Below are 27,787 nucleotides of genomic sequence, written 5' to 3' on the forward strand. Positions count from 1 at the left end.
CAGGCATACTATAGACACCCCCCAGCTACGAAATTGAAAGGGATATTACACTTTTATTGTTTGACTTTAAGCATTATTAAAATCACTGCTCCTGAAAAAATGGCCCTTTTTAAAACTTTTTTTTGCATTGATCCATGTCCCCTGGGGCAGGACCCAGGTCCCCAAACACTTTTTATGACAATAACTTGCATATAAGCCTTTAAAATTAGCACTTTTGATTTCTCCCATAGACTTTTAAAGGGTGTTCCGCAGCATCGAATTTGCCGCGAACACCCCAAATTGTTCGCTATTCGGCGAACTTGCGAACAGCCAATGTTGGGGGTCGAACATGTGTTCGACTCGAACTCGAAGCTCATCCCTACCTGTGCCCCATACAGCCCCACCTATGCAGAGGAAGAGGCAAGCCACCCAGATCAGCAGAGAGCGGGATTGCCCGCTGTAATAGCTTTCATTTGAATTTGCCGTCTTCCCGGGGCTCATTTTTACATAGCCCCACCTCTTGGCCCGACGTCTTTGATGACGTCACATGTCCCGCATTGGATCGGCGTTCTGTCTATCAAAGGCATCGGGCCAAAAGGTGGAGCTATGTGACGTGAGCCCCGGGAACACTAGAAGTTCTAATGAAAGCTCTTACATCGGGCAATTCAGCTCTCTGCTGATACGGACAGCTCGCCTCTTCCTTTCCTCTCTCTTCCCCTGGCTGGGAGACTGTGCCAGCGGTGCTCTTATCCTTACTGGGACCCACTCGGCTGCGAGCCCCATAGCGCTCCCATGGGTCGCTATGGTGGTAGTTATGCCCCTGGCCGCTGCCAGTGGAAGTAGACACTGCAGGAGAGGACAACACAGCAAGGTAAGTACCGCTGTGCTCCCACGGGGGGGGATTTTGATGGGACACAGGCTGCATTTGATGGGACACAGGCTGCATTTGATGGGACATAGGCTGCATTTGATGGGGCACAGGCTGCATTTGATGGGGCACAGGCTGCATTTGATGGGGCACAGGCTGCATTTGATGGGACACAGGCTGCATTTGATGGGACACAGGCTGCATTTTATGAGACACAGGCTGCATTTGATGGGACACAGGCTGCATTTGATGGGGCACAGGCTGCATTTGATGGGGCACAGGCTGCATTTGATGGGACACAGGCTGCATTTGATGGGGCACAGGCTGCATTTTATGAGACACAGACTGAATTTGATGGGGCACAGGCTGCATTTGATGGGACACGTGGTAAGTGGCTTTGTGTGTGGATTAGGTGGAAGAAAGAAGCCCTGGCGCCATTTTTTGTTGGACGGTATTTACATCACACTGTGTGTGAGCTCCTAATTCACGTATTGGATGCCATTTTTCACTTGGCTCATATTATTTTTTTCATTATATTAGTGTTTTATAAATATTTATGATTCAAAGAGACAACGCAACACTCTCTTTTTCTTGAACGTTATTTTTGATGAGGAGTAATGCACAATCATTTATTATAAACCAATCAGAGTCCAGAACCCGCTGAGATAACATATCACGTTCAGAAGCGGAACATGTTTTTCTGCAGTAATATTATACAGAATATTGCAGAAATTCACACACTTCCCCTTTGTTTATTTTTGGCGTTTTTTAAAGTTCGCGAAATGGAAAAAAAAAAAAAGAAGGGCAACACCTTCTTTTAATCTCCCTGGCGGTATGATTCTTTCTGATTTTAGGTGCTGAAAGCGGTACAATTATTTTGCATGGAAATTTGGCGTTTTATATTGTAGGCATGTAATTCTTAACAATAACACACTTAAATCTGTCCAAACAAGAGTCTAGTAGATATCCCGGGTATGATAAAGTTTGAAACACAAAAACATAAATTATAATATAATAAAAAAAAATAATAATTAAAAAACATAAAAATAAATAGTAATAAAATAAATTTCCACACGATTCACTATCGCTCAATTCTGCAAGTGTTCTAATTTACTATCGCTGTTTTCTAGCTGGTCTAAAGCCATTTTTGACGTAAAGGGACACTTTTTGGTTGCTATGGACAATCTCCAGTTTCCAGGCAGAAAGAACAGTATATGCAATATAAAACTGCATGCAGGGCATGGGCCAGAGCACTGGGGACAAATGGGATGTGAAATGATTTCATACAGTACTGTAATCTGTAAGATTACAGAACTGTATGTGTTATGCTTTTTAAATTTTTTTGAATTTGCCACCAGGCTCCGCCCCTGTGCGTTGCGACGCTCGCAGGGAACGGAGCCTGGCACAGAGAGGCTTCGGAACAGGACACAGCCCGCGGACACTGCGGGGGACATCGCAGGATCCCAGGGACAAGGTAAGTAAGGAGGCACCAGGATCCTGCGATGCAATCCCGAGTGTGGCTCGGGGTTACCGCTAATGGTCCTGAATTTTAACCCCGAGCCACACTAGGGAAAACCGCCAGGGAGGCTACGAAGGTTATAAAAAAAACAACGTATGTTGAAGGCGCAGATTGTGTAGAGCATGGAATAGGGTTTGACCGCATCGTACAATGAGAGGAGCTGAGAAACTGGAGATGGAAACAGGTAGGTGGTAGATGTGATCATTGATTAATATTGGGGGGGGGGGGGGGGAGATCATGCAAAAATAACATGTCATTTTATCCTTAAATATTGCCATAAAATAATTTTGTTAAGTCTGTTTAATTAGAGTAAAGAAAAAAAAATCCTATTGATGCCATCAGTTACTGTAAATAGTTAGTTAGGTTAAAAGAAAAGTCCATTGAGTTTAACCACTTGCCAATCCGTCACTTACACCCCCTTCCTGCCCAGGCTATTTTTCAGCTTTCAGCGCTGTCACATTTTGAATGACAATTACGCGGTCATACAACACTGTACACAAATTAAATTTGTATTATTTTCTGCACACAAATAGAGATTTCTTTTGGTGGTATTTAATCACTGCTGGGTTTATAATTTTTTTTACTAAAAAAAAAGAAAAAAGACCAAAAACTTTGAAGAAAAATAACTTTTTAACTTTGTTTCTGTCAGTAAATTTTGTAAAAACAGAACTAATTGAACAAGTTGAACCAAATGCAGTCGGCTGCATGAGAGGCATTTTCTTATGTCCTCCCGAGTACCCCTACCCAGCGAAGCCCCCCCCAAAAAAGATGTCATGTCTGCAGCAAGCGCGGATATAGGCGTGACACCCGCTATTATTGTCCCTCCTGTCCTGACAATCCTGGTCTTTGTATTGGTAAATGTTTTGAACGCTGCTATACACTAGTGGAGTATTAGCGTAGGGTACAGCATTGCACAGACTAGGCACACTTTTGCAGGGTCTCCCAAGATGCCATCGCATTTTGAGAGACCCGAACCTGGAACCGGTTACAGTTATAAAAGTTACAGTTACAAAAAAAAGTGTAAGAAAAAAAAAAAACACAAAAAAATATATAGAATAAAAAAAAATAGTTGTCGTTTTATTGTTCTCTCTCTCTCTATTCTCTCTATTGTTCTGCTCTTTTTTACTGTATTCTATTCTGCAATGTTTTATTGTTATTATGTTTTATCATGTTTGCTTTTCAGGTATGTAATTTTTTATACTTTACCGTTTACTGTGTTTTATTGTTAACCATTTTTTTTGTCTTCAGGTACGCCATTCAGCTACAGAGCGGATTTCTTTATCTTGACAGCAACGGCGTTTGCTCCCACGACATAAAGCCGTGACTCCAGCAGAGGTGATATATGCTGAAGTATGGGGGCAGCAGGGGCGGAGGAGTGATTTGCTCCTAACTTTTGGGGCAGATGCCCCCATGCTTCAGCATATATAAATGGTGCATGTATGCCCATCATTAGAAGTGGGTGGATGAAGGGAGGTATTCTAATGGTGGGCATACCCACATACCCAAGATTACAATATATGCCCAACAAGGACCAGCAACGTACTGGTATGTTGCTGGACTTTGAGTGGTTATACCAGAATGATGCCTGCAGGTTTAGGTATCATCTTGGTATCATTCTTTTTAGCCAGCGGTCGGCTTTCATGTAAAAGCAATCCTAGTGGCTAATTAGCCTCTAGACTGCTTTTACAAGCAGTGGGAGGGAATGTCCGTCCCCCCACCGTCTTCCATGTTTTTCTCTGGCTCTCCTGTCTCAACAGGGAACCTGAGAATGCAGCCGGTGATTCAGCCAGCTGACCATAGAGCTGATCAGAGACCAGAGTGGCTCCAAACATCTCTATGGCCTAAGACACCGGAAGCTATGAGCATTTTATGACTTAGATTTCGCCGGATGTAAATAGCGCCATTGGGAAATTGGGAAAGCATTTTATCACACGGATCTTGGTGTGATCAGATGCTTTGAGGGCAGAGGAGAGATCTAGGGTCTAATAGAACCCATTTTTTTCAAAAAAGAGTACCTGTCACTACCTATTGCTATCATAGGGGATATTTACATTCCCTGAGATAACAATTAAAATGATTAAAAAAAAAAATGAAAGGAACAGTTTAAAAATAAGATAAAAAAGCAAAAAAAAAAAGCAAAAAAAAAAGCACCCCTGTCCCCCCCGCTCTCGCGCAAACAAAGGCGAACGTAAGCGTCGGTCTGGCGTCAAATGTAAACAGCAATTGCACCATGCATGTGAGGTATCACTGCTAAGGTCAGATCAAGGGCAGTAATTTTTCTTTGCAATCATGAGATTGCAGACGCAGCGTTTCATTTGCAGGCTTTTGTCCTGCCTTGCGGTGCTTTCCGAAGTGCCGAGCAGCTTCTGCCTGGCGCTAGTAGTATCTATTACTTTGGCCGGGCGGTTTGATTGACATCTGAGTTAAATGTCACTTCCTGTTTTCTCTCTCCCATTGTGCCTGAGAGAGAGAAAACTGGAAGTATGAAGAGAGGATTTCTACATCGCCGCTGCCAGGGGCGTAACTAGAAATAGCAGGGCCCCATAGCAAAATGTTATATGGGGCCCCCCTGCAAACAGCCCCCCCCACAGCTGCCCTAGTGTCAATGCAGCGTGACCTGTGCCACATACAGCGTGACCTGTGCCCAATGCAGTGTGACCTGTGCCCAATACAGCCTGGTCTGCCTGTGCCTAGGGATGAGCCGAACACCCCCCTGTTCAGTTCACAACAGAACATGCGAACAGGAAAAAAGTTTGTTCGAACACGCGGACACCGTTAAAGTCTATGGGACACGAACATGAATAATCAAAAGTGCTAATTTTAAAGGCTTATATGCAAGTTATTGTCATAAAAAGTGTTTGGGGACCTGGGTCCTGCCCCAGGGGACATGGATCAATGCAAAAAAAAGTTTTAAAAACGGACGTTTTTTCGGGAGCAGTGATTTTAATAATGCTTAAAGTCAAACAATAAAAGTGTAATATCCCTTTAAATTTCGTACCTGCGGGGGTGTCTATAGTATGCCTGTAAAGGGGCACATGTTTCCCGTGTTTAGAACAATCTGACAGCAAAATGACATTTCAAAGGAAAAAAGCCATTTAAAACTACTCGCAGCTATTAATGAATTGCCGGTCCGACAATACACATAGAAGTTCATTGATAAAAACGGCATGGGAATTCCCCACAGGGGAACCCCGAACCAAAATTAAAAAAAAAAAATGACGTGGGGGTCCCCCTAAATTCCATACCAGGCCCTTCAGGTCTGGTATGGATATTAAGGGGAACCCCGGCCAAAATGTTAAAAAAAAAATGACGTGGGGGTCCACCTAAATTCCATATATGGATTTTAAGGGTAACCCCGCGCCAAAAAAAAAAAACGGCGCGGGTTCCCCCCAACAATCCATACCAGACCCTTATCCGAGCACGCAACCTGGCAGGCCGCAGGAAAAGAGGGGGGGACGAGAGAGCGCCCTCCCTCCTGAACCAAACCAGGCCACATGCCCTCAACATTGGGAGGGTGCTTTGGGGTAGCTCCCCAAAACACCTTGTCCCCATGTTGATGAGGACAAGGGCCTCATCCCCACAACCCTGGCCGGTGGTTGTGGGGGTCTGCGGGCGGGGGGCTTATCGGAATCTGGAAGCCCCCTTTAACAAGGGGACCCCCAGATCCCGGCCCCCCCTGTGTGAAATGGTAAGGGGGTACTTACCTCTACCATTTCACTAAAAAACTGTCAAAAATGTTAAAAATGACAAGAGGCAGTTTTTGACAATTCCTTTATTTAAATGCTTCTTCTTTCTTCTATCTTCCTTCATCTTCTTCTTCTTGTTCTGGTTCTTCTGGCTCTTCTGGTTCTTCCTCCGGCATTCTCGTCCAGCATCTCCTCCGCAGCGTCTTCTATCTTCTGGCATGGGGGGAGGCTCCCGCTCTTCTCTTCATCTTCTTCTCTTCTTCATCTTCTTCTTCATCTTCTTCTCTTCTTCATCTTCTTTTCTTCTTCTCTTCTTCATCTTCTTCTCCGGGCCGCTCCACATCCATGCTGGCATGGAGGGAGGCTCCCGCTGTGTGACGTCGTCTCCTCGTCTGACGGTTCTAAAATAACGGGGGGCGGGGCCACCCGGTGACCCCGCCCCCTCTGACGCACGGTGACTTGACCGGACTTCCCTGTGACATCACAGGGGATGCCACAGGGAAGTCCCATCAAGTCCCGTGCGTCAGAGGGGGGCGGGGTCACCGGGTGGCCCCGCCCCCCGTTATTTAAGAACCGTCAGAAGAGGAGATGCCGTCACACAGCGGGAGCCTCCCTCCATGCCAGCATGGATGCGGAGCGGCCCGGAAAAGAAGATGAAGAAGAGAAGAAGAGAAGAAGAGGAAGAAGAGAAGAAGAGGAAGAAGAGAAGAAGAGGAAGAGAGGAGCGGGAGCCTCCCCCCATGCCATGGGTGCAGAGCGGCCCGAGGAGAAGAAGATAGAAGACACCGCGGAGGAGATGCTGGACGAAAACGCCGGAAGAAGAACCAGAAGAACCAGAAGAAGAAGAAGAAGAAGAAGATGAAGGAAGATAGAAGAAAGAAGAAAGAAGAAGCATTTAAATAAAGGAATTGTCAAAAACTGTCTCTTGTTATTTTTAACATTTTTGACAGTTTTTTAGTGAAATGGTAGGGGTACTTTTGTACCCCCTTACCATTTCACACAGGGGGGCCGGGATCTGGGGGTCCCCATGTTAAAGGGGGCTTTCAGATTCCGATAAGCCCCCCCCGCAGACCCTCACAACATCAACATGGGGACAAGGTGTTTTGGGGGGCTACCCCAAAGCACCCTCCCAATGTTGAGGGCATATGGTCTGGTACGGTTCAGGAGGGGGGACGCTCTCTAGTCCGGCAATTCATTAATAGCCGCGAGTAGTTTTAAATGCCTTCTTTCTTTGAAATGTCATTTTGCTGTCAGATTGTTCTAAACACGGGAAACATGCGCCCCTTTACAGGCATACTATAGACACCCTCCAGCTACAAAATTTAAAGGGATATTACACTTTTATTGTTTGACTTTAAGCATTATTAAAATCACTGCTCCTGAGGCAGGACCCAGGTCCCCAAACACTTTTTATGACAATAACTTGTATATAAGCCTTTAAAATTAACACTTTTGATTTCTCCCATAGACTTTTAAAGGGTGTTCCGCAGCATTCAAATTTGCCGCGAACACCCCAAATTGTTCGCTATTCTGCGAACTTGCGAACAGCCAATGTTGGGGGTCGAACATGTGTTCAACTCGAACTCAAAGTTCATCCCTACCTGTGCCCCATACAGCCCCACCTATGCAGAGGAAGAGGCAAGCCACCCAGATCAGCAGAGAGCGGGTTTGCCCGCTGTAATAGCTTTCATTTGAATTTGCCGTCTTCCCGGGGCTCATTTTTACATAGCCCCACCTCTTGGCCCGACGCCTTTGATGACGTCACATGTCCCACATTGGATCGGCATTCTGTCTATCAAAGGCACCGGGCCAAAAGGTGGAGCTATGTGACGTGAGCCCCGGGAACACTGGAAGTTCTAATGAAAGCTCTTACATCGGGCAATTCAGCTCTCTGCTGATACGGACAGCTCGCCTCTTCCTTTCCTCTCTCTTCCCCTGGCTGGGAGACTGTGCCGGCGGTGCTCTTATCCTCACTGGAACCCACTCGGCTGTGGGCCCCATAGCGCTCGCATGGGTCGCTATGGTGGTAGTTACGCCCCTGGCCGCTGCCAGTGGAAGGAGACACCGCAGGAGAGGACAACACAGCAAGGTAAGTACCGCTGTGCTCCCACGGGGGGGGGGGTTTGATGTGACACAGGCTGCATTTTATGGGACACAGGCTGCATTTGATGGGACACAGGATGCATTTGATGGGACACAGGCTGCATTTGATGGGACACAGGCTGCATTTGATGGGGCACAGGCTGCATTTGATGGGGCACAGGCTGCATTTGATGGGGCACAGGCTGCATTTGATGGGGCACAGGCTGCATTTGATGGGACACAGACTGCATTTGATGGGGCACAGGCTGCATTTGATGGGGCACAGGCTGCATTTGATGGGACACAGGCTGCATTTGATGGGACACAGGCTGCATTTGATGGGACACAAGCTGCATTTGATGGGACACAGGCTGCATTTTATGAGACACAGACTGCATTTGATGCGGCACAGGCTGCATTTGATGGGACACATGGTAAGTGGCTTTGTGTGTGGATTAGGTGGAAGAAAGAAGCCCTGGCACCATTTTTTATTGGACCGTATTTACATCACACTGTGTGTGAGCTCCTAATTCACGTATTGGATGCCATTTTTCACTTGGCTCATATTATTTTTTTCATTATATTAGTGTTTTATAAATATTTATGATTCAAAGAGACAACGCAACACTCTCTTTTTCTTGAATGTTATTTTTGATGAGGAGTAATGCACAATCATTTATTATAAACCAATCAGAGTCCAGAACCCGCTGAGATAACATATCACGTTCAGAAGCGGAACATGTTTTTCTGCAGTAATATTATACAGAATATTTCAGAAATTCACACACTTCCCCTTTGTTTATTTTTGGCGTTTTTTAAAGTTCATGAAATGGAAAAAAAAAAAGGGCAACACCTTCTTTTAAGAAGGTTATAAAAAAAAACAACGTATGTTGAAGGTGCAGATTGTGCAGAACACGGAATCGGGTTTGACCGCATCGTACAATGAGAGGAGCTGAGAAACTGGAGATGGAAACAGGTAGGTGGTAGATGTGATCTTTGATTAATATTGAGGGGGGGGGAAATCATGCAAAAATAACATGTCATTTTATCCTTAAATATTGCCATAAAATAATTTTGTTAAGTCTGTTTAATTAGAGTAAAGAAAAAAAATCCTATTGATGCAATCAGTTACTGTAAATAGTTGGTTAGGTTAAAAGAAAAGTCCATTGAGTTTAACCACTTGCCAATCCGTCACTTACACCCCCTTCCTGCCAAGGCTATTTTTCAGCTTTCAGCGCTGTCACATTTTGAATGACAATTGCGCGGTCATACAACACTGTACACAAATTAAATTTGTATTATTTTCTGCACATAAATAGAGCTTTCTTTTGGTGGTATTTAATCACTGCTGGGTTTATAATTTTTTTTACTAAAAAAAAAAAAAAGACCAAAAACTTTGAAGAAAAATAACTTTTTAACTTCGTTTCTGTCAGTAAATTATGTAAAAACAAAAAAAAAATATTTTACTGCGCTATCCCAAGAATAATCACGTGTATGGGATTAAACCTTAAATAAAGTGAAAAAAGCTGCAACTAACAATGTGAGACACGCACACTACAAATATCATAAAAAAGGAAGCTGCGCTGTGAAATGATTTGTGATCATGGAAATGAAAAATATTAAAGAATTTAAATCATAAAATTGAAAATATATAAAAGGTTCATGCAATAGGATGTCACATCAGCATTTATGTTGTCACCAGTGATACGTGCAAAAAAATATGTAAAAATAAAGTGTATAGCAAGATGCACAAGCAACAGAACCAAGTCCACTCAGATAGGCTAGTTGAAAAAAGCCCACTTTTTATCTGATGCCGAGTAGGTGTCTTAAAGTGGTCGGATCCAGGCTAACCTAAGACACCTACTCGGCATCAGATAAAAAGTAATCCGACATAAACAGACGAGCACTATGGTGTGCAGCAATTAACAAAATATTTTTCACTGCTAGCGTAAAGATCTGAAATATATTAAAAAAAGAATCTCGGACTGAGCCTGAATTTATCAGTTTGCTTCTGGGACTGAACACAGGGTGGGCAGCCTCTCAACAGTCTTCATGTCCTTTCATGGTGAATGAACATACATCTGCCACATGAGATGACATCTTACGCGGAGAGTCTGAGGAGCCCCTTTAGTTTTGAAAGACCCGAGGCTGGGGTTAAGAGCCACAGGCACGCATGATCTCCTTAAACAAGAGATCTAAGGAGCTGGTAAGCGGCAGTATTTTTGTGGGTGGAGGCACTTTTGTATTGCACCCCATCACATCCCCCATAGTGTTGAAGTTGCATGTCATCACTGGCAGGAAGATTGCAAAGCCACCATCTAGAAGATCGTTTACTAAGTGGCCTTTTTTCAACTAGCCTATCTGAGTGGACTTGGTTCTGTTGCTTGTGCATCATGCTATATACTTTGATAAAGTCAGAGGAGAGGAATGTAGGGATTATGACGGTGCCAGGAAAAACACAGTATATTTTTTTAAATAAATAATTTTTATTAAGACATATCATATATATAAAAAATATAAACAGAAAGATTACAAAATCAAGGTGTGCATAAATGCTAAAAACATATCTGTAGTGAACTTCACAGGGCTTGGCCTCATGGGTGTGACGGCCAATGCGAAGGGTAGGTATTTTAATTATCCGACATGTTTCGCCAGTATTGGCTTCTTCAGGGATAGGTTGTTAATACCTAGAACGCTACAGTAATTCTGTGAAAATGACATAACAATCAGTAGATGTAATCGAATAAATGATACAATAGAAAAAATATCATTTAAATATATATATATATATATATATATATATATATATATATATATATATATGTTTGCGAGCTGACAGTATAGACTGACCTCCACCACCACCCAAAGGGCACCAAGAGAAAGTCCCCACACAGCATCGGGCAGCCCAGAGGTCCCCATCCCGAAACAATCACCCAACCAGACATTCTATAGATGGAAATGAGATACCTGCAAGTCACCAGGGGGGGCCCCACACACCTCCAGCACTAAACCTCCAGCCAAGATCACAATAGGTAGCTGCAAGGGGCAGTAAAAAGGACCTGGCCAAGTATGTATCTAAAGAGGTATAAATTATTTAGAATAAGATCATTTATCATAATGTCATATTTTTCTAAAGAAGTCATATAAGTTCCAATAGTTGGTGGAGAAAATTCATTGTATGGGACTAAAGAGTCTCCAATTAATGTACTTACAAAATAGTGCTCTTTAAAGTGAATGGCAGGACACCGATAAGTCCTTCAGCTTAGAGAGAAACTTTAAACAACAACAGGAGACGTATCTCTATGATTTGCATAAACAGGAGAAGAGTTTATGTGCCACTTGTAAGATTATCTGGGGGGGAGAAGGTATAATCACAAAATGCACTTTAGTTGATCCATAAGTAGATTGCACCAGCGAAAAGCAAGGTAAGTTCACACTTACCATTGAGTAGATATATAGCGAAATGCTGGGCTAAGTAAAGCCTGCAGCCAGTGACAACACTAGATAAGAAAAACCAGAAAGCAAAAGATAGTAAGAACAAGAAGTAAGTCTATTAAGACCCCAAGCATTAAGGGTCCATACTAGTACCTACCCAGTCAAGTGGTGGTTGGTACGTCGGTGTCCTGTAACATCCCTGGCGAGTATGCTGGCCTGGGATGCCGGCGTTCTTATGCCCCCCACACACGCGCGGCGTCTGACGTCACCGCACGTGTGAGCGGACGAAGGAAGCCACGGCGCATGCGCCCACCGCAAATCCATCCCGGCCTACAAGATCCAGAGGGCATTGCGGTGGTGTCCATGGTGATGTGATTAGCATCACAGACAGGACGCGGTGTCAGACGCCGCATAGAGCGGAGTGATACCTGGAGAAGAATAGAAATTTCCAATGCGTCGTGGCTGAGGCGGGCAGAGGGAATTCCCTAAGCCCTTGGGTGTCCATACAGCTAAGTGTGTCCCCGGTAGGAGGCTAAAAGTACCGGATAAAGTGCACAAACCCCACATCGGGAAGCAGGGACTCAGGGACAATAGAGAAACTAGAAAGGGGATTGAAAGGGAATAAGGGAAGAGAAAAAGAAAAGGAAAGAGATGGGCCAGAAGGTAGAAAGACAAGAGAGGAAAGAGGCAAGGGAGGGGGGGAAAAAGAAGAGAAAGGGGGGGATGAGGGGGAATTGGAAGGGAAAGAGAAAGCCCGGGCATCTGAGGGCACGGGGACGTCATCGAGGCACACAGAGGGAGGAGGTAAAGGTGGGCGAGAACAATCCAGGGATATGTGTAAAACCCCAAAGAAACGCCTGCACACAAGGCATGAAATTGGGACAGATTACAGAAAGAAAAATAAGGAGGGGGGGGGGTTTTTAGTCCCTGGAGTGTGCTCACACAAGTCGCCCTGACAGCTCGCAAAAACCATACATATGTAATAGTGATAAAGATTCATAAACTACCAATCAAACAGTGAGATCAAAATATAGTTTAAAATAATGTACAAGATAATAAAGTAAGTGTCTTAACTGAACATAAATATACCGTAATGTATCCCATGATAAGAAAAAGTATATTTTTTTCCCTCAAAGGAAAAAGAGAAGGAAGGGAAAGGGGAGCTGTATCCCAATCCAACACAGCCAACTTATGCATGGGGAGGGCTAAAGGGAGGAGTATGAAAAAAACACATAAACAAAGTAAATGAATACAGTAAAACTTGAGATAGTCCACATCACGGAGGATTTTTTATAAGAAGGGTTTGAAACTAATATTTTCATTGAGCCCAGGATATCTGGTGGCATCCAAAATGTGTATCCACTTGGTTTCTAACTGTAAAAGTTTCTGGTCAATATCTCCACCCCTTACATGTACAGGGATGTGTTCTAATGCTGTAAATCCTATAACATGGGGATTAGACTCATGATACTGTGCTATATGTCGATTAATAGAGGTAGAAGTCTTCCCTTTCAATAAGGGCTTGATATGGTCTCGAATCCTCACACAAAATTGGCGTTTGGTTTTACCCACATAGTAACTGCCACAGAGGCATGTGGCAAGATATCTTGCCACATGCCACATGCAGTTACTATGCCACATGCAGTTACTATGTGGGTAAAACCAAACGCCAATTTTGTGTGAGGATTCGAGACCATATCAAGCCCTTATTGAAAGGAAAGACTTCTACCTCTATTAATCGACATATAGCACAGTATCATGAGTCTAATCCCCATGTTATAGGATTTACAGCATTAGAACACATCCCTGTACATGTAAGGGGTGGAGATATTGACCAGAAACTTTTACAGTTAGAAACCAAGTGGATACACATTTTGGATGCCACCAGATATCCTGGGCTCAATGAAAATATTAGTTTCAAACCCTTCTTATAAAAAATCCTCCGTGATGTGGACTATCTCAAGTTTTACTGTATTCATTTACTTTGTTTATGTGTTTTTTTCATACTCCTCCCTTTAGCCCTCCCCATGCATAAGTTGGCTATGTTGGATTGGGATACAGCTCCCCTTTCCCTTCCTTCTCTTTTTCCTTTGAGGGGAAAAAAATATACTTTTTCTTATCATGGGATACATTACGGTATATTTATGTTCAGTTAAGACACTTACTTTATTATCTTGTACATTATTTTAAACTATATTTTGATCTCACTGTTTGATTGGTAGTTTATGAATCTTTATCACTATTACATATGTATGGTTTTTGCGAGCTGTCAGGGCGACTTGTGTGAGCACACTCCAGGGACTAAAAAACCCCCCCCTCCTTATTTTTCTTTCTGTAATCTGTCCCAATTTCATGCCTTGTGTGCAGGCGTTTCTTTGGGGTTTTACACATATCCCTGGATTGTTCTCGCCCACCTTTACCTCCTCCCTCTGTGTGCCTCGATGACGTCCCCGTGCCCTCGGATGCCCGGGCTTTCTCTTTCCCTTCCAATTCCCCCTCATCCCCCCCTTTCTCTTCTTTTTCCCCCCCTCCCTTGCCTCTTTCCTCTCTTGTCTTTCTACCTTCTGGCCCATCTCTTTCCTTTTCTTTTTCTCTTCCCTTATTCCCTTTCAATCCCCTTTCTAGTTTCTCTATTGTCCCTGAGTCCCTGCTTCCCGATGTGGGGTTTGTGCACTTTATCCGGTACTTTTAGCCTCCTACCGGGGACACACTTAGCTGTATGGACACCCAAGGGCTTAGGGAATTCCCTCTGCCCGCCTTAGCCACGACGCATTGGAAATTTCTATTCTTCTCCAGGTATCACTCCGCTCTATGCGGCGTCTGACACCGCGTCCTGTCTGTGATGCTAATCACATCACCATGGACACCACCGCAATGCCCTCTGGATCTTGTAGGCCGGGACGGATTTGCGGTGGGCGCATGCGCCGTGGCTTCCTTCGTCCGCTCACACGTGCGGTGACGTCAGGCGCCGCGCGTGTGTGGGGGGCATAAGAACGCAGGCATCCCAGGCCAGCATACTCGCCAGGGATGTTACAGGACACCGACGTACCAACCACCACTTGACTGGGTAGGTACTAGTATGGACCCTTAATGCTTGGGGTCTTAATAGACTTACTTCTTGTTCTTACTATCTTTTGCTTTCTGGTTTTTCTTATCTAGTGTTGTCACTGGCTGCAGGCTTTACTTAGCCCAGCATTTCGCTATATATCTACTCAATGGTAAGTGTGAACTTACCTTGCTTTTCGCTGGTGCAATCTACTTATGGATCAACTAAAGTGCATTTTGTGATTATACCTTCTCCCCCCCAGATAATCTTACAAGTGGCACATAAACTCTTCTCCTGTTTTTGCAAATCATAGAGATACGTCTCCTGTTGTTGTTTAAAGTTTCTCTCTAAGCTGAAGGACTTATCGGTGTCCTGCCATTCACTTTAAAGAGCACTATTTTGTAAGTACATTAATTGGAGACTCTTTAGTCCCATACAATGAATTTTCTCCACCAACTATTGGAACTTATATGACTTCTTTAGAAAAATATGACATTATGATAAATGATCTTATTCTAAATAATTTATACCTCTTTAGATACATACTTGGCCAGGTCCTTTTTACTGCCCCTTGCAGCTACCTATTGTGATCTTGGCTGGAGGTTTAGTGCTGGAGGTGTGTGGGGCCCCCCCCGGTGACTTGCAGGTATCTCATTTCCATCTATAGAATGTCTGGTTGGGTGATTGTTTCGGGATGGGGACCTCTGGGCTGCCCGATGCTGTGTGGGGACTTTCTCTTGGTGCCCTTTGGGTGGTGGCGGAGGTCAGTCTATACTGTCAGCTCGCAAACATATATATATATATATATATATTTAAATGATATTTTTTCTATTGTATCATTTATTCGATTACATCTACTGATTGTTATGTCATTTTCACAGAATTACTGTAGCGTTCTAGGTATTAACAACCTATCCCTGAAGAAGCCAATACTGGCGAAACATGTCGGATAATTAAAATACCTACCCTTCGCATTGGCCGTCACACCCATGAGGCCAAGCCCTGTGAAGTTCACTACAGATATGTTTTTAGCATTTATGCACACCTTGATTTTGTAATCTTTCTGTTTATATTTTTTATATATATGATATGTCTTAATAAAAATTATTTATTTTAAAAAATATACTGTGTTTTTCCTGGCACCGTCATAATCCCTACATTCCTCTCCTCTGACTTTATCATTAGATTTTTGGGATGAGGTGCTGTATCACATTGAGGACCGCCCAGCCACATAGTAATGCTATATACTTTATTTTCACAAATTTTTTTGCACTTATCACTGGTGACAACATAAATGCTGATGTGACATCATATTGCATGAACCTTTTATATATTTTCAATTGTATGATTTAAATTCTTTAATATTTTTTATTTCTATGATCACAAATCATTTCACAGCGCAGCTTCCTTTTTTATAGTAAATTTTGTAAATAAGTAATTTTTCTCCTTCACTGATGTGCGCAGATGAGGCGGCACTAATGGGCACTGATAGGCTGAACTGGTGGGCATTGATGAGGTAGCACTTATGGGCACTGATTAGGTGGTACTGATGAGAAGGCACTAATATGCCACACTTATGAGCACTGATATGTGGCACTGATGAGCACTGATAGGCGGCACTGATGGGCACTAATAGGTGGCACTGATTGGCACTGATAGACAGCACTGGTGGGCAATGATAGGCAGCACGGATAGGCGGCACTGATGTGCATTGATGGGTGGCACTGATGGGCGACACTGATGGGCATTGATGGACAGCAGTGATGGGCAGCACTGATAGGCAGCATTTATAGCCAGCACTGACTGGCATCACTAATGGGCAATGATTGGTGGCACTTGTGGGCACTGATTGCTGGCACTGGTGGGCACTGATTGCTGGCACTGGTGGGCAATGATGGGCACTGATAGCTGGCACTAATTGATGACACTGGTGGCGCTATAATCAGGGCACTGACGATCATTACATTACATTACACGTTTTCTCCCCTGGGAGGAGATTCCGCTGATCGGCTCTCCTTGCCACACACTCTGTCAGTGTGAGGCAAGGAGAGCCGATTACCGGCATCTCCGTGTTTACGTGTGACAGGCTGTGACTGGACTCAGCCGATCACATGGTTACAGAGATGGGGTCACGCCGTGTCCTAGTGACACGGCCATGATCGCCGTGCTACGCCCTCTCCCCCCCACCCGCAGGTGCGCAAGGGCAGCAGTTCTGGGATGAGGTCGTATGATTCCGATATGACCACTTAGTCAAATGACGTATATAATAAAAAATTCCACGGTAGAACAAAATGTAAAACATAAGCAGCAGTAAACAGTGCGACAACACTAATTAGAAATAAAGAATAATATAAATGGTTGATATGGTGGAAATTTGACTGCCACACAAAAAATAAATAGAAAATATAAAAAAGACAAAAATTCAAAAAACTATTAAATAAAAGGAAAGTCCAGATGTCTCCTGAGGTAAGATCAATCACCAAATCGCCAAAATATTTCAATTTGTGTAGATACCAGTCCAAGGATTATAAGAATAAGTTGCCCTTACCAGAACATCAATTAAGATAGACGGATGGCTTAAACCCAGCCAGGGCCTTTGGGGTGGAAACCAATCTGCTCCGTCCGGATTCGGGGTGTAATTCCCTCAGTGAATGCAGGAGAAAAAATAACAAAAAAGACTGGCCATAGTGTAGTATGATCAGATGTTAATATGGACATACAGACATACCAACACCCTGGTGTGCACACAGGAAAAAGGGGGGGGGAGTGATAACCCACCACCGTGGCTGTAGGTTGCGCTTACCGACTCACAGTGGTAAACAGGCTCTATATCATGCTAGGAGCTGATTGATGGATGACAGGGAACGATTGTTTCACCCGCTGTAGCCAGGAATCCATGCCCTCAGTACATGACCCAAAATGAAAATAAACTATCCATGGTGTAATACGTTTAGGAAAGTTTTAATATATAAAGTAATGCACTTACAAAATAGAAGGATGATTATCGCATAAAATACAAAACGCCGGCTGGCATAAAAACACAAAGCGGAGCTCGTCCTGCTTCCTGGTCACGTGGTAGCGTCACTGCGTGCGTACCCAGACGCGTTTCGTCATCAAATGGACGTTCTCAATGGGGACGAGCAGCGCAGTGAGCCACCACCATTATATAGGCAACCAAGCCTCGTTCTGAGATACAAGCACAAGGACACCATCTTGGATATGGTCAAAATGCCCTAACATCCACTGGAATGTATGGATGATTAAAATTACATAGTCCAAGTAGAGCGACGAACAGCGCCATGCTGGATATGGGCATTCGCCCAAACTTCAACGAGACGTACAGACATTACGACCCAGAAACATGTCCAGCGACTCTGTTGCTAACAGAAACATGTAATGAAGAGTCACATGTAATAAAAAATGGCTTTTAAGAAAGATCATATATAAATGATTAAATCCTATTGGACATGACTGCATGTAATCGTGTGTACTCAAATTTTACCCAGATAAATAGTGGATAGACTCTGAAAAACTTAATCTATCAAAGAGATTATAGCTAAATAATGTATTTAAACAAATGTGAAAGTGAAATAAATCGGGTAAAAATACCCAAACTATAAATGTGATTAAAAAGTGATGAAAATATGTGTCAAAAATTAATTGTTTAAAATTAATATATAATGTGTTATGTATCCAAAATATATTTTATTATGGACCCACATATCAAATAAATAAAAGTCAAATGACGTACCAGGTACCTGATTTGGTGGCAAGTGGTTAAAAAAAAAATAGTATTTTTTTTTCATTACATGCAGAGCAGAGCACTGTACTCCTCTAGGAAACTGATCAAGATTTTTTTTTTATTTACACTATGATTACTTAAAACAGTGATAATCATTTTTATCCATTAATGTGCCATTATGTGCAATTGTGATTAGCTGTGATTGACCAGCTATCACGTGGCACAGCTGGGCTGTGATTTGCCCTGTCTGTACCATGTGATCACAGTGTCCAATCACAGAGATCACAATAGTACAACATGAATGGCTATGAGTAAAAGCCATTCATTGTGTATATTTGGCATGTGATCTCTGAGTGGTCACAGCTATCACATGGTACCTGGTCAGGCCCGGTACAACGTTATGTCATTGGCTATGTCTGGTAATGACAGATCAATCTCCAGCATGGCCGCAAGAATGCACAGATAGGGCCGGGTTGAGGAAGATGTCATCCTTGAATACCAGTACTTATCCGTCATTTGACTATAGGTGGGGCGTGAGGTAGTTAAACACACACTAGTCGAAAAAGTTAATTTCATTCAGTTTGTTAAGGATTGCATAAAAAATACAAATGTCACACTCTAACATTTCCAGTTTATAATGTAACAAAATTATGATTTTGGTACAAAGTATTGCAAAGTTATTACATGCAAAAGAACAAAAGAGAGTGCACCAGCCTCCTGCATTAACCAAAACACCACTTATTTCCAAAGTAAAAATAGGTAATATACTCATAAATGGTTATTCGCAAAAGGCTGGTCATAAATCTGGAGAAGAAATCACCAGAACCCCTTACACTCCTGCAGATTGATTGGGAAGATATCAAGAAGTCCCGCAGACGATGGTGTGTTTCAAGGGTGTCCCCTCTTGTGCCTTTAAGCACACCCTAGTAATTGAAAATGACCCCTATGTCAGGTTGTAACACGTGAGTCCAGCATGTGGAAGTTCCCCCGTTTCGAGGGTGTCCTCTCTTCTCGAGAGCTGAATGTCTGCTGTGCTTGATATAGACTTATATACCATCTAAGTATCAGTGATCTAACCTCTATCTCCAACTCTAATGCCGAGTCCTGCTTGTAAAAGATATGCGCTCCAGCCACTACTTCTGGCTCCAAGAGTTTCGGCCTCCTCTCTACTTAGGAGCTGGAACAAGAAGTAGCGGCTGGAACTCATAACTTCCACAAGCTGGACTCCGCATTAGTGATGGAGCCAGAGGTTAGATCTCTGATACTTAGATGGTTTATAAGAACATATGGAGTGCAGCAGACATTCAGCTCTGAAGAAGAGGGGCACCCTCAAAACAGGGCACTTCCAAATGTCGGACTCATATGTTCCAACCTGACATAGGGGCCATTATGAATTACTGGGGTGAGCTTAAATGCACAACCCATTAACCTACTAGTGGACAGGTGTACTTAATAGTAAGTGGAGATGGGATAACTAATGGATTGTGAATGACATTGATATCCTGGCTCCCTATTACATTGCATATCCATGAAGGTCACCTGCATTTCTATCTTTTTAACCACTTCCCAACCAACCGCCGCAGTTATACTGTGGCTGGTTGGCTCCCCTGCGCGAGCCGCCATAGCTATACGTCGGCTCGCAGGGTTGGCATAGCAGGTGCCCGCTGCACAGATGGGGTGCCGATGCTCGTGCCCGATGGTCGTGATCTTGAGCAGGAAAGACAGAACAGGAACGAGTGTGTGTAAACACACAAATCCCTGTTCTGTTCTGAGAGGAGTGACAGATCGTGTGTTCCTATTAGTTAGGAACCATGATCCGTCACTTTCTTTAGTTAGTCCCCTCCCCCTTCAGTTAGAATCACCTCCCAGGGAACACAGTTAACCCCTCGATCGCCCCCTAGTGTTAACCCCTTCACTGCCAGTGACATTTTTACAGTAATCAATGCAATTTTATAGCATTGATCGTTGATCGCCAATGGTCCCAAAAATGTGTCAAAATTATCCGATGTGTCCGCCATAATGTTGCAGTCTCGATAAAAATCGCAGATCGCCGCCATTATTAAAAAAAAATAATAATAATAAAAATGTTAGAAATCAATCCCCTATTTTGTAGACGTTATAACTTTTGCGCAAACCAATCAATATACGCTTATTGCGATTTTTTTTTACCAAAAATATGTACAAGAATACATATCGGCCTGAAGTGAGAAAAAATTTGCTTTTTTTAAAAAAAAATGGGATATTTATTACAGCAAAAAGTACAAAATATTGTGTTTTTTTCAAAATTGTCGCTCTTTTTTTGTTTATAGCGCAAAAAATAAAAACCGCAGAGGCGATCAAATACCACCAAAAGAAAGCTCTATTTGTGGGAAAAAAAAGGACGTCAATTTTGTTTGGGTACAACGTCACATGACCGCGCAATTGTCAGTTAAAACGACGCAGTGCTGAATCGCAAAAAGTGCTCTGGTCAGGAAGGGAGTAAATTCTTCCGGGGTTGAAGTGGTTAAACACACATCGCTACTGTTTTTCTTATGGCTACATGATATGGCTTTTTGTCTGGGGCCTTGGAGGTCATGTGATGGTAAAAGCAGTTAATACTTATATTCAACTTTTTCTACATCCATAAGGATCAACATCATCCAACAGGTGGACTGTGACCACGAATCTGCCTCCAAGGCAAATGTAAGAGCGTCTGCTGGGTAAATACACACCTCCTGCAATTAGTCTCAGGTGACGCCTGATTGCAGGAGATGATGTCGGCTCCAGACTGCTGGGAGACACCCGCTGGTGGACACCAGTACTGCGGCCCAAAGAGCCGACAGTGCCACCAGCAGGTGAAACCTTTCCTGACATCTTTAATGTGAAAAAAGTGTATGCGCATGATAACATCCCATGGAATAGTTTCTGGCAAATGATTCGGTTTAGGCAGGTGGTGTATGCGGTCAATGGTTAGGTCCAAAGGAGATGCGTCTGGTAGAAGGGAATTGAACATTTCAGTGGTGTAGCATTTCAAATTGCCAGGTTGCACCAACTCCGGGATCCCCCTTAGCTTTAAATTATTGCGCCTGGACCTATCTTCTAAATCCGCAAGTATTGCTTTCATCCACTGTCTGTCTTCTAAGTTGTCATAAGCATCCACCAGGTCATTTATTGTAGTAGTGATTTCTCCCACTCTCTCACCTAGTGAGTTTATTTCAGTGGAGAACTTATAGGTCAGAGTGGCAAAATCAGCATGCAGAGAATTCTACAGTTATAGGAGCATAGGACTGGCACACAGCTGGCTGGGTGATGAGGGTTGGTTTGGTGAAGAGCCCTCATGTTGGAATCCTTCAGTCCCAGGCTGGTCATCTGGCAGGCCCGTGTAGGAGCCCGTTCTGAGAGATGAGGAGGCAGGGGCTGAGGTGGCGGTGTCATCTTGTCGGCCTCCTCGCCTGGGCAGAAGGAAGAATTTGGTTAGCTTCTGTAAGCGCCGATTGTCCTCGTCTTTCTGGGCATATCGGCGATGTTCTTGCGGGTGTCAGTCAGGTGCTGAGGTATGTCGGTTGCGGTTCGGGTCCCCCGATCCTCGCTGGAAGCCCTAAATGCTCCAGTGCTCGGCTCCTATGCTGCCATACAGTGCGTTCGAGGGCCACGCCCCCCTATTCTTCTTTCTTTCCTTCTCCCTCCATCCACCTCTCTTTCTTTATATCCTTCTTTCCTTCTTTTTCCCTCTATCCCCCTCTCTTTCTTTCTTTCTTTCTCCATCCCCCTTTCTTTCTTTCTCCACCCCCCTCTTTCTTCCTTCCTCCATCCCCGGCTCTTTCTTTCTTTCTACCTCCAGCCTCTTCTCTTTATTTCTACCTCCATCCTCCTCTTTCTTTCTCCATCCATCCTCCTTTATTTCTCTCTTTCTGTGACAGCTTGCCAGAATACTGTTCCCACTTACCTACCCCCTGTACTGTGCCCTTCTGCCCCCTGTACTGTCCACTTACTCTCCCCCCTGTGGTATACTCTCCTGCCTCCTGCACTGTACCCTCCTAATACAGTTCATTTTTAATACTTGAATTATTTTTCCCATTATGGGTGTAAGGGGGCCTCATGTCTAAGTTTTGCCTAAGGCCTCACAAAGCCTAGAGCCGCCTCTGAAGGCAGGAGTCTAGTGAAGGGGGAAGTCTAATAGTAGGTTTGTAGCTGCAATATAGGAGACTTACTGAATTTAAGTTACAGTCGACCTTGCTGGGTTTGGTATCACAACAAAATGTCATGTCAGGGGAGCCTAGTACAAAGGGGTAGGGACATAAAGTTTGGTTAGGGGACATTTTTTTCTGCCCTAGCATCAGCAAGCCAGGGGGACCAGTCTAGGAGGAATTTTGTCAAGGTTAGTGTCATGTACCTGGTAGGTTTTGAGCCTGAAGTGCAGAGAAGGACCTCCCTTACAGCTCCCACTCCTGTTCCTCTGGAATGGAGACAGAGGGCCAGGAGTGAGGAGTGGTATGGGTGCCTGGCAGGATCGACAGTCACCGGAAGTTCAGGAGTGGTGGCACCCTCTGGATCCAGAAGCTGAAGAGGAAGCTGGAATGCAGAGAGGACCCGGAGCCACAGCAGGTAAGGAAGCAGGTAAGTACGCAGGACTGGAACCAGGAACAAAGCAGCAGGTAGTAGCCTGGAACGCTGGACTGGAACCAGGAACAAGCAGCAGGTAGTAGCCTGGATCGCTGGACTGGAAGCTGGAACAAGCAGCAGGTAGTAGACGGGAATGCTGGACTGGAACCAGGAACAAGGCAGCAGGTAGTAGGCTGGATGCTGGACTGGAACCAGGAACAAGGCAGCAGGTAGTAGGCTGGATGCTGGACTGGAACCAGGAACAAGCAGCAGGTAGTAGCCTGGATCTCTGGACTGGAAGCTGGAACAAGCAGCAGGTAGTAGACTGGAATGCTGGACTGGAACCAGGAACAAGGCAGCAGGTAGTAGGCTGGATGCTGGACTGGAACCAGGAACAAGGCAGCAGGTAGTAGGCGGGATGCTGGACTGGAACCAGGAACAAGCAGCAGGTAGTAGCCTGGATCGCTGGACTGGAAGCTGGAACAAGCAGCAGGTAGTAGACTGGAACGCTGGACTGGAACCAGGAACAAGGCAGCAGGTAGTAGGCTGGATGCTGGACTGGAACTAGGAACAAGGCAGCAGGTAGTAGACTGGATACAGGTATCAGACTGAGGGATGGTCAAACAAGCCGGAGGTCGGTATCGGTCGATCAGCAAAGGTACCAGGGACAACACAGAGGGATGGTCAGGCAAGCCAAGAGGGTCTGGTGCAGGCAGATAGCAGGATGGTCTAACAGGAAGCCGGGTCAGATAGCAGAGTACACAGGTCAGATCAGGTTAAGGCACACGGAACGCTGTAGAGCAGACAGCGGGGATAGAGTGTGACAGGCCGGTTTAAATAGCCCGCCTGGCACTAGTGGGAGTGCGCGCGTGCCCGTGCGTGACAGCACCCGTGAACACGCGCGCATGCGCAGTGGAACCCGCAGCCATGTCCCCCTGCGTCTGGATCGCTGATTACTGGCAGGATCTTCATGACAGTTAGATTGGCTTTGGTGAACATGTGTTCGAGGTGCATGTGTTGATTGACAATAGCTATAGCTTGTTGAAGGGTTGGAAGTGTACTGCTTTTCCATTTAAAAGCTATGGTTAGTTGAGCAGCAATGAGGATGTGTGTCAGGATAGGATGGGAATGTCTGGGTCAATCTTCTAAACCCAAGGCCAACCGCGGTAGTAATATTTCTCTCGTACCAGCAATATGATTAATCAATGACTAAATGTCTGTCCAGAATTGTGTGAGACCTGAGCATGTCAGTTTCAACTTTTATCATGTAAAGTCATCCTTGAGTTCCATCAGGGACTTTGCCTAGGGCATGGGTGCTCAACCTGAGGCCCTCCAGCTGTCACGCAACTACAAGTCCCATGGGGCATTGCAAGGCTGACGGGTACAAGCATGACTCCCAAGGGCAGAGGCATGATGGAACTTGCAATCCCAGAACAGCTGGACAGCCACAGGTTGAGCACCCATGGCCTAGGATGAGAATATATCACCAGTCTGATGGAAGGAATATTGAGTGGAGAGTACACATTGCTCTAACAGAGCTCCATTATATCTGCATTGCATTGCCTGAATGTCCTCCCTGGAATCTTAGGTTTTCATATGAAGGTCTTTGTTACTTTATAGATCAACTTAGTGAGAACAATGTATACGTCAACACATGTGATCGCAATGTATGGAGGATGAAGAATACATCAGCAGCCAAAGGTAAGTTATTATAATGAGCTGAGGACCTGAGTCTCCATTTATAGGACTCATGTCTACTAATACTAATACTGCTATACTGGATCTATAAACCAAATTAACCAGATATCACCTCTTACTATCTCAGTATAGTGGTAATAAAAGCCAGTATCTCATTGGTTGCCACGCTTCAGTATAAATTTTACACCCAGATATGATATACTGTATGCTGCGTGACATAATATATTGATATATGTGAAATAACATGATGCGATAGAGATATACTGTATAACACAGATAAATATAAAATGTCTTTTGTGAGAAAAAAATTCTGGAAGATTATTATACCGGCTGATACATGCAGGATTATTCACTATTCTCTGTCTGTAGAGATTCAGGCTGCCAGGAGTACAAAGCACCGGGTGATACTGATCCTGGGGGTCCTCCTAATATTGACTTTCATTACCGTGGTCACCGTCATGAGTTTCCTCTTCATTTACTGTGAGTATCTCTATTATAATTATCATTTGGTTCATTACATGAAACTAAAAGAGAAAGAAAAATGTTACTATTTGAACATTGGCAGTGCAGGGATGTATTTACCATAATTACATTTAGGGGTTGGGGGGGGGGGGGGGGTTTAGTGCCTGGGCATCCATTGACTTATCCTCTCTTCAACCTGAACAATTAATGATCTCTCTAGACCCTTTACAACTAAAGAGATTCTTAAAGTCATCTCTAATCTCCCTCTACACAAAGCTCCCGGCCCAGATGGGTTCAGTGATGAATATTACAAGTCCTTTAACCACTTGACCACTGGGCACCTAAACCCCCTTCCTAACCAGACCAATTTTCAGCTTTCGGTGCTCTCGCATTTTGAATGACAATTACTCAGTCATGCAACACTGTACCTATATGAAATTTTCGTCCTTTTTTTCACACAAATAGAGCTTTCTTTTGGTGGTATTTGATCACCTCTGGGTTTTTTATTTTTTGTGCTATAAATGAAAAAAGACCAAAAGTTTTGTAAAAAAATGAATTTTTCTTCATTTTTATTATAACATTTTGCAAATAAGTAATTTTTCTTCATAAATTTGGGCCAACATGTATACTGCCACATATCTTTGGTAAAAATAACCTAAATTAGTGGATATTATTTAGTCTGTGTAAAAGTTATAGAGTCTACAAGCTATGGTGCCAATCACGGAAAATTGATCACATCTGATCACACCTGATGTACTGAGGCCTATCTCATTTCTTGAGACCCTAACAAGCCAGGCAAGTACAAATACCCCCCCAAATGACCCCTTTTTAGAAAGTAGACATTCCAAGGTATTTAGTAAGAGGCATGGTGAGTTTTTTGAAGTTGTTATTTTTTCCCACAATTCTTTGCAAAATTAAGATTTTTTTTTATTTTTTTATTTTTCACACCAATTTGTCATTATAACAGGTTATTTCTCTCACATGGCATGTACATTACACAAATGACACCCCAAAATATATTCTGCTACTCCCCCTGAGTATGGCAATACCACATGTGTGAGACTTTTACACAGCCTGGCCACATACAGAGGCGCAACATTGAAGTAGCACATTCAGGCGTTCTAGGAGCATAAATTACACATCTAATCTCTCAACCACCTATTACACTTTTGAAGGCCCTGGAGCACCAGGACAATGGTAAACGCCCACAAAGTGACCCCATTTTGGAAAGCAAACATCCCAACGTATAATCTATGAAGCATAATGAGTCTTTTGAATGGTTCATTTTTTTCCAGAAGTTTTTGGAAAATGTGGAAAAAAAATGAAACCACATTTTTTTTACACAAAGTTGTCCATTTCTAAGATATTTCCAACACATAGCATGTACATAGCAAAAATGACACCCCAAAATATATTCTGCTACTCCTCCTGAGTATGGCGATACCACATGTGTGAGACTTTTACAAAGCCTGGCCACATACAGAGGCCCAACATTGAAGTAGCACATTCAGGCGTTCTAGGAGCATAAATTACACATCTAATTTCCTTACAATCTATAACATTTTTGAAGGCTCTTCATATTTCTAACACATAGCATGAACATACCAAGAATTACACCCTAAAATACATTCTGATGAGCAAAGGGTAAACAAAAGATTACCTGTGGTTTTAGTAGTGCAGTTGTCCACAGGAGGAGAGCCCTGATCCAGGCAGCAGGCAGGGACATGGTCAGCGACAGTGAATGAAATTTTCCAGGCAGCAGGCAGGAATATTGTCCATAGTACAGGCAGGGATAATGTCCTTGTACAGTCCAGGGTCAGTGCAAGTAGAGACATTGCCAGCAGTGCCAAAATATTGGTCCTGGTAGTAAGCAGGAACATGGTCCAAGTAGCAGGCCAGGAAAGAATGGGGACAGGGGTAGAGGCTTCTCCCACCCAAATCTCTTTGAAGCCTCCAAGTCTCCAGACCCTAAATCTGGGAATGAGAAAACTAAAAAATTAGTTTTCTTCATCCAGAAAAACATTTCTGGAGCCCCTCACATATGTGAGACCCCTGTTTTCCCACTAGCATAGCAGGGTAAATGATCAGTCCAAGAGGCAGGCAAAAAACGTGGTCAAACAGTCCAGGGTCAGTTCCAGAGCAGGCAGAGGTAGGTACAATTTAGCATTAGGCATAAGCTTGGTCGTATAACAGGCCAGGGTCAGTTCCGGAGAAGGCAAAAGTATGTTTATCGTTAGGCAGAAGCTTGGTCGTATAACAGGCCAGGGTCAGTTCCGGAGAAGGCAGAGGTATGTTTATCCTTAGGCAGAAGTTTGGTCGTATAACAGACCAGGGTCGATTCTGGAGAAGGCAGAGGTATGTACAGTTCAGCGCAGTGGCATAAGGGGTGTGGAGGAAAATGACAGGAAATAAGAATTACGTTTACCATACTTCCCTAATAATGTAGAGAAGTATGGTAACGGCGGAAACATTCACCTATACAGAGGCCTGGTTGGGAAGGACAATCAGGACAATAAAAACGAGGTGTCTCTTCTAATTCCTCCTCTGGAGCACACCCGGCATCTCTTCTGACGTCTCTGGCCTGTTTTACTGGGGGGGATTTTGTCAGGAAAGTGGCGTTCGTGGAGTCTGCTCACGGAATCAGAGCGAATAATTTCTGGTGGGCTTTCAGGGTACAAAAGGGCGGAGA

General features: G+C 43.9%; 1 protein-coding gene across 1 annotated transcript in view; it reads left to right on the top strand.

Annotated features, from left to right (window-relative positions):
* The first annotated feature begins 9,076 nt into the window (after nt 1-9,076).
* The window catches only part of LOC141134373 (asialoglycoprotein receptor 1-like), a 49,877-nt gene continuing 31,166 nt past the window's right edge, over nt 9,077-27,787 (top strand). The window contains exons 1-3 of the mRNA XM_073623941.1: nt 9,077-9,110; nt 24,559-24,639; nt 25,006-25,116. Of these exons, the coding sequence (XP_073480042.1) occupies nt 9,077-9,110; nt 24,559-24,639; nt 25,006-25,116 (226 nt within the window). The remainder of the gene's footprint in view (nt 9,111-24,558; nt 24,640-25,005; nt 25,117-27,787) is intronic.

Source organism: Aquarana catesbeiana, linkage group LG03 (genome assembly GCF_042186555.1).
Source record: "Aquarana catesbeiana isolate 2022-GZ linkage group LG03, ASM4218655v1, whole genome shotgun sequence".
NCBI lineage: Eukaryota > Metazoa > Chordata > Amphibia > Anura > Ranidae > Aquarana > Aquarana catesbeiana.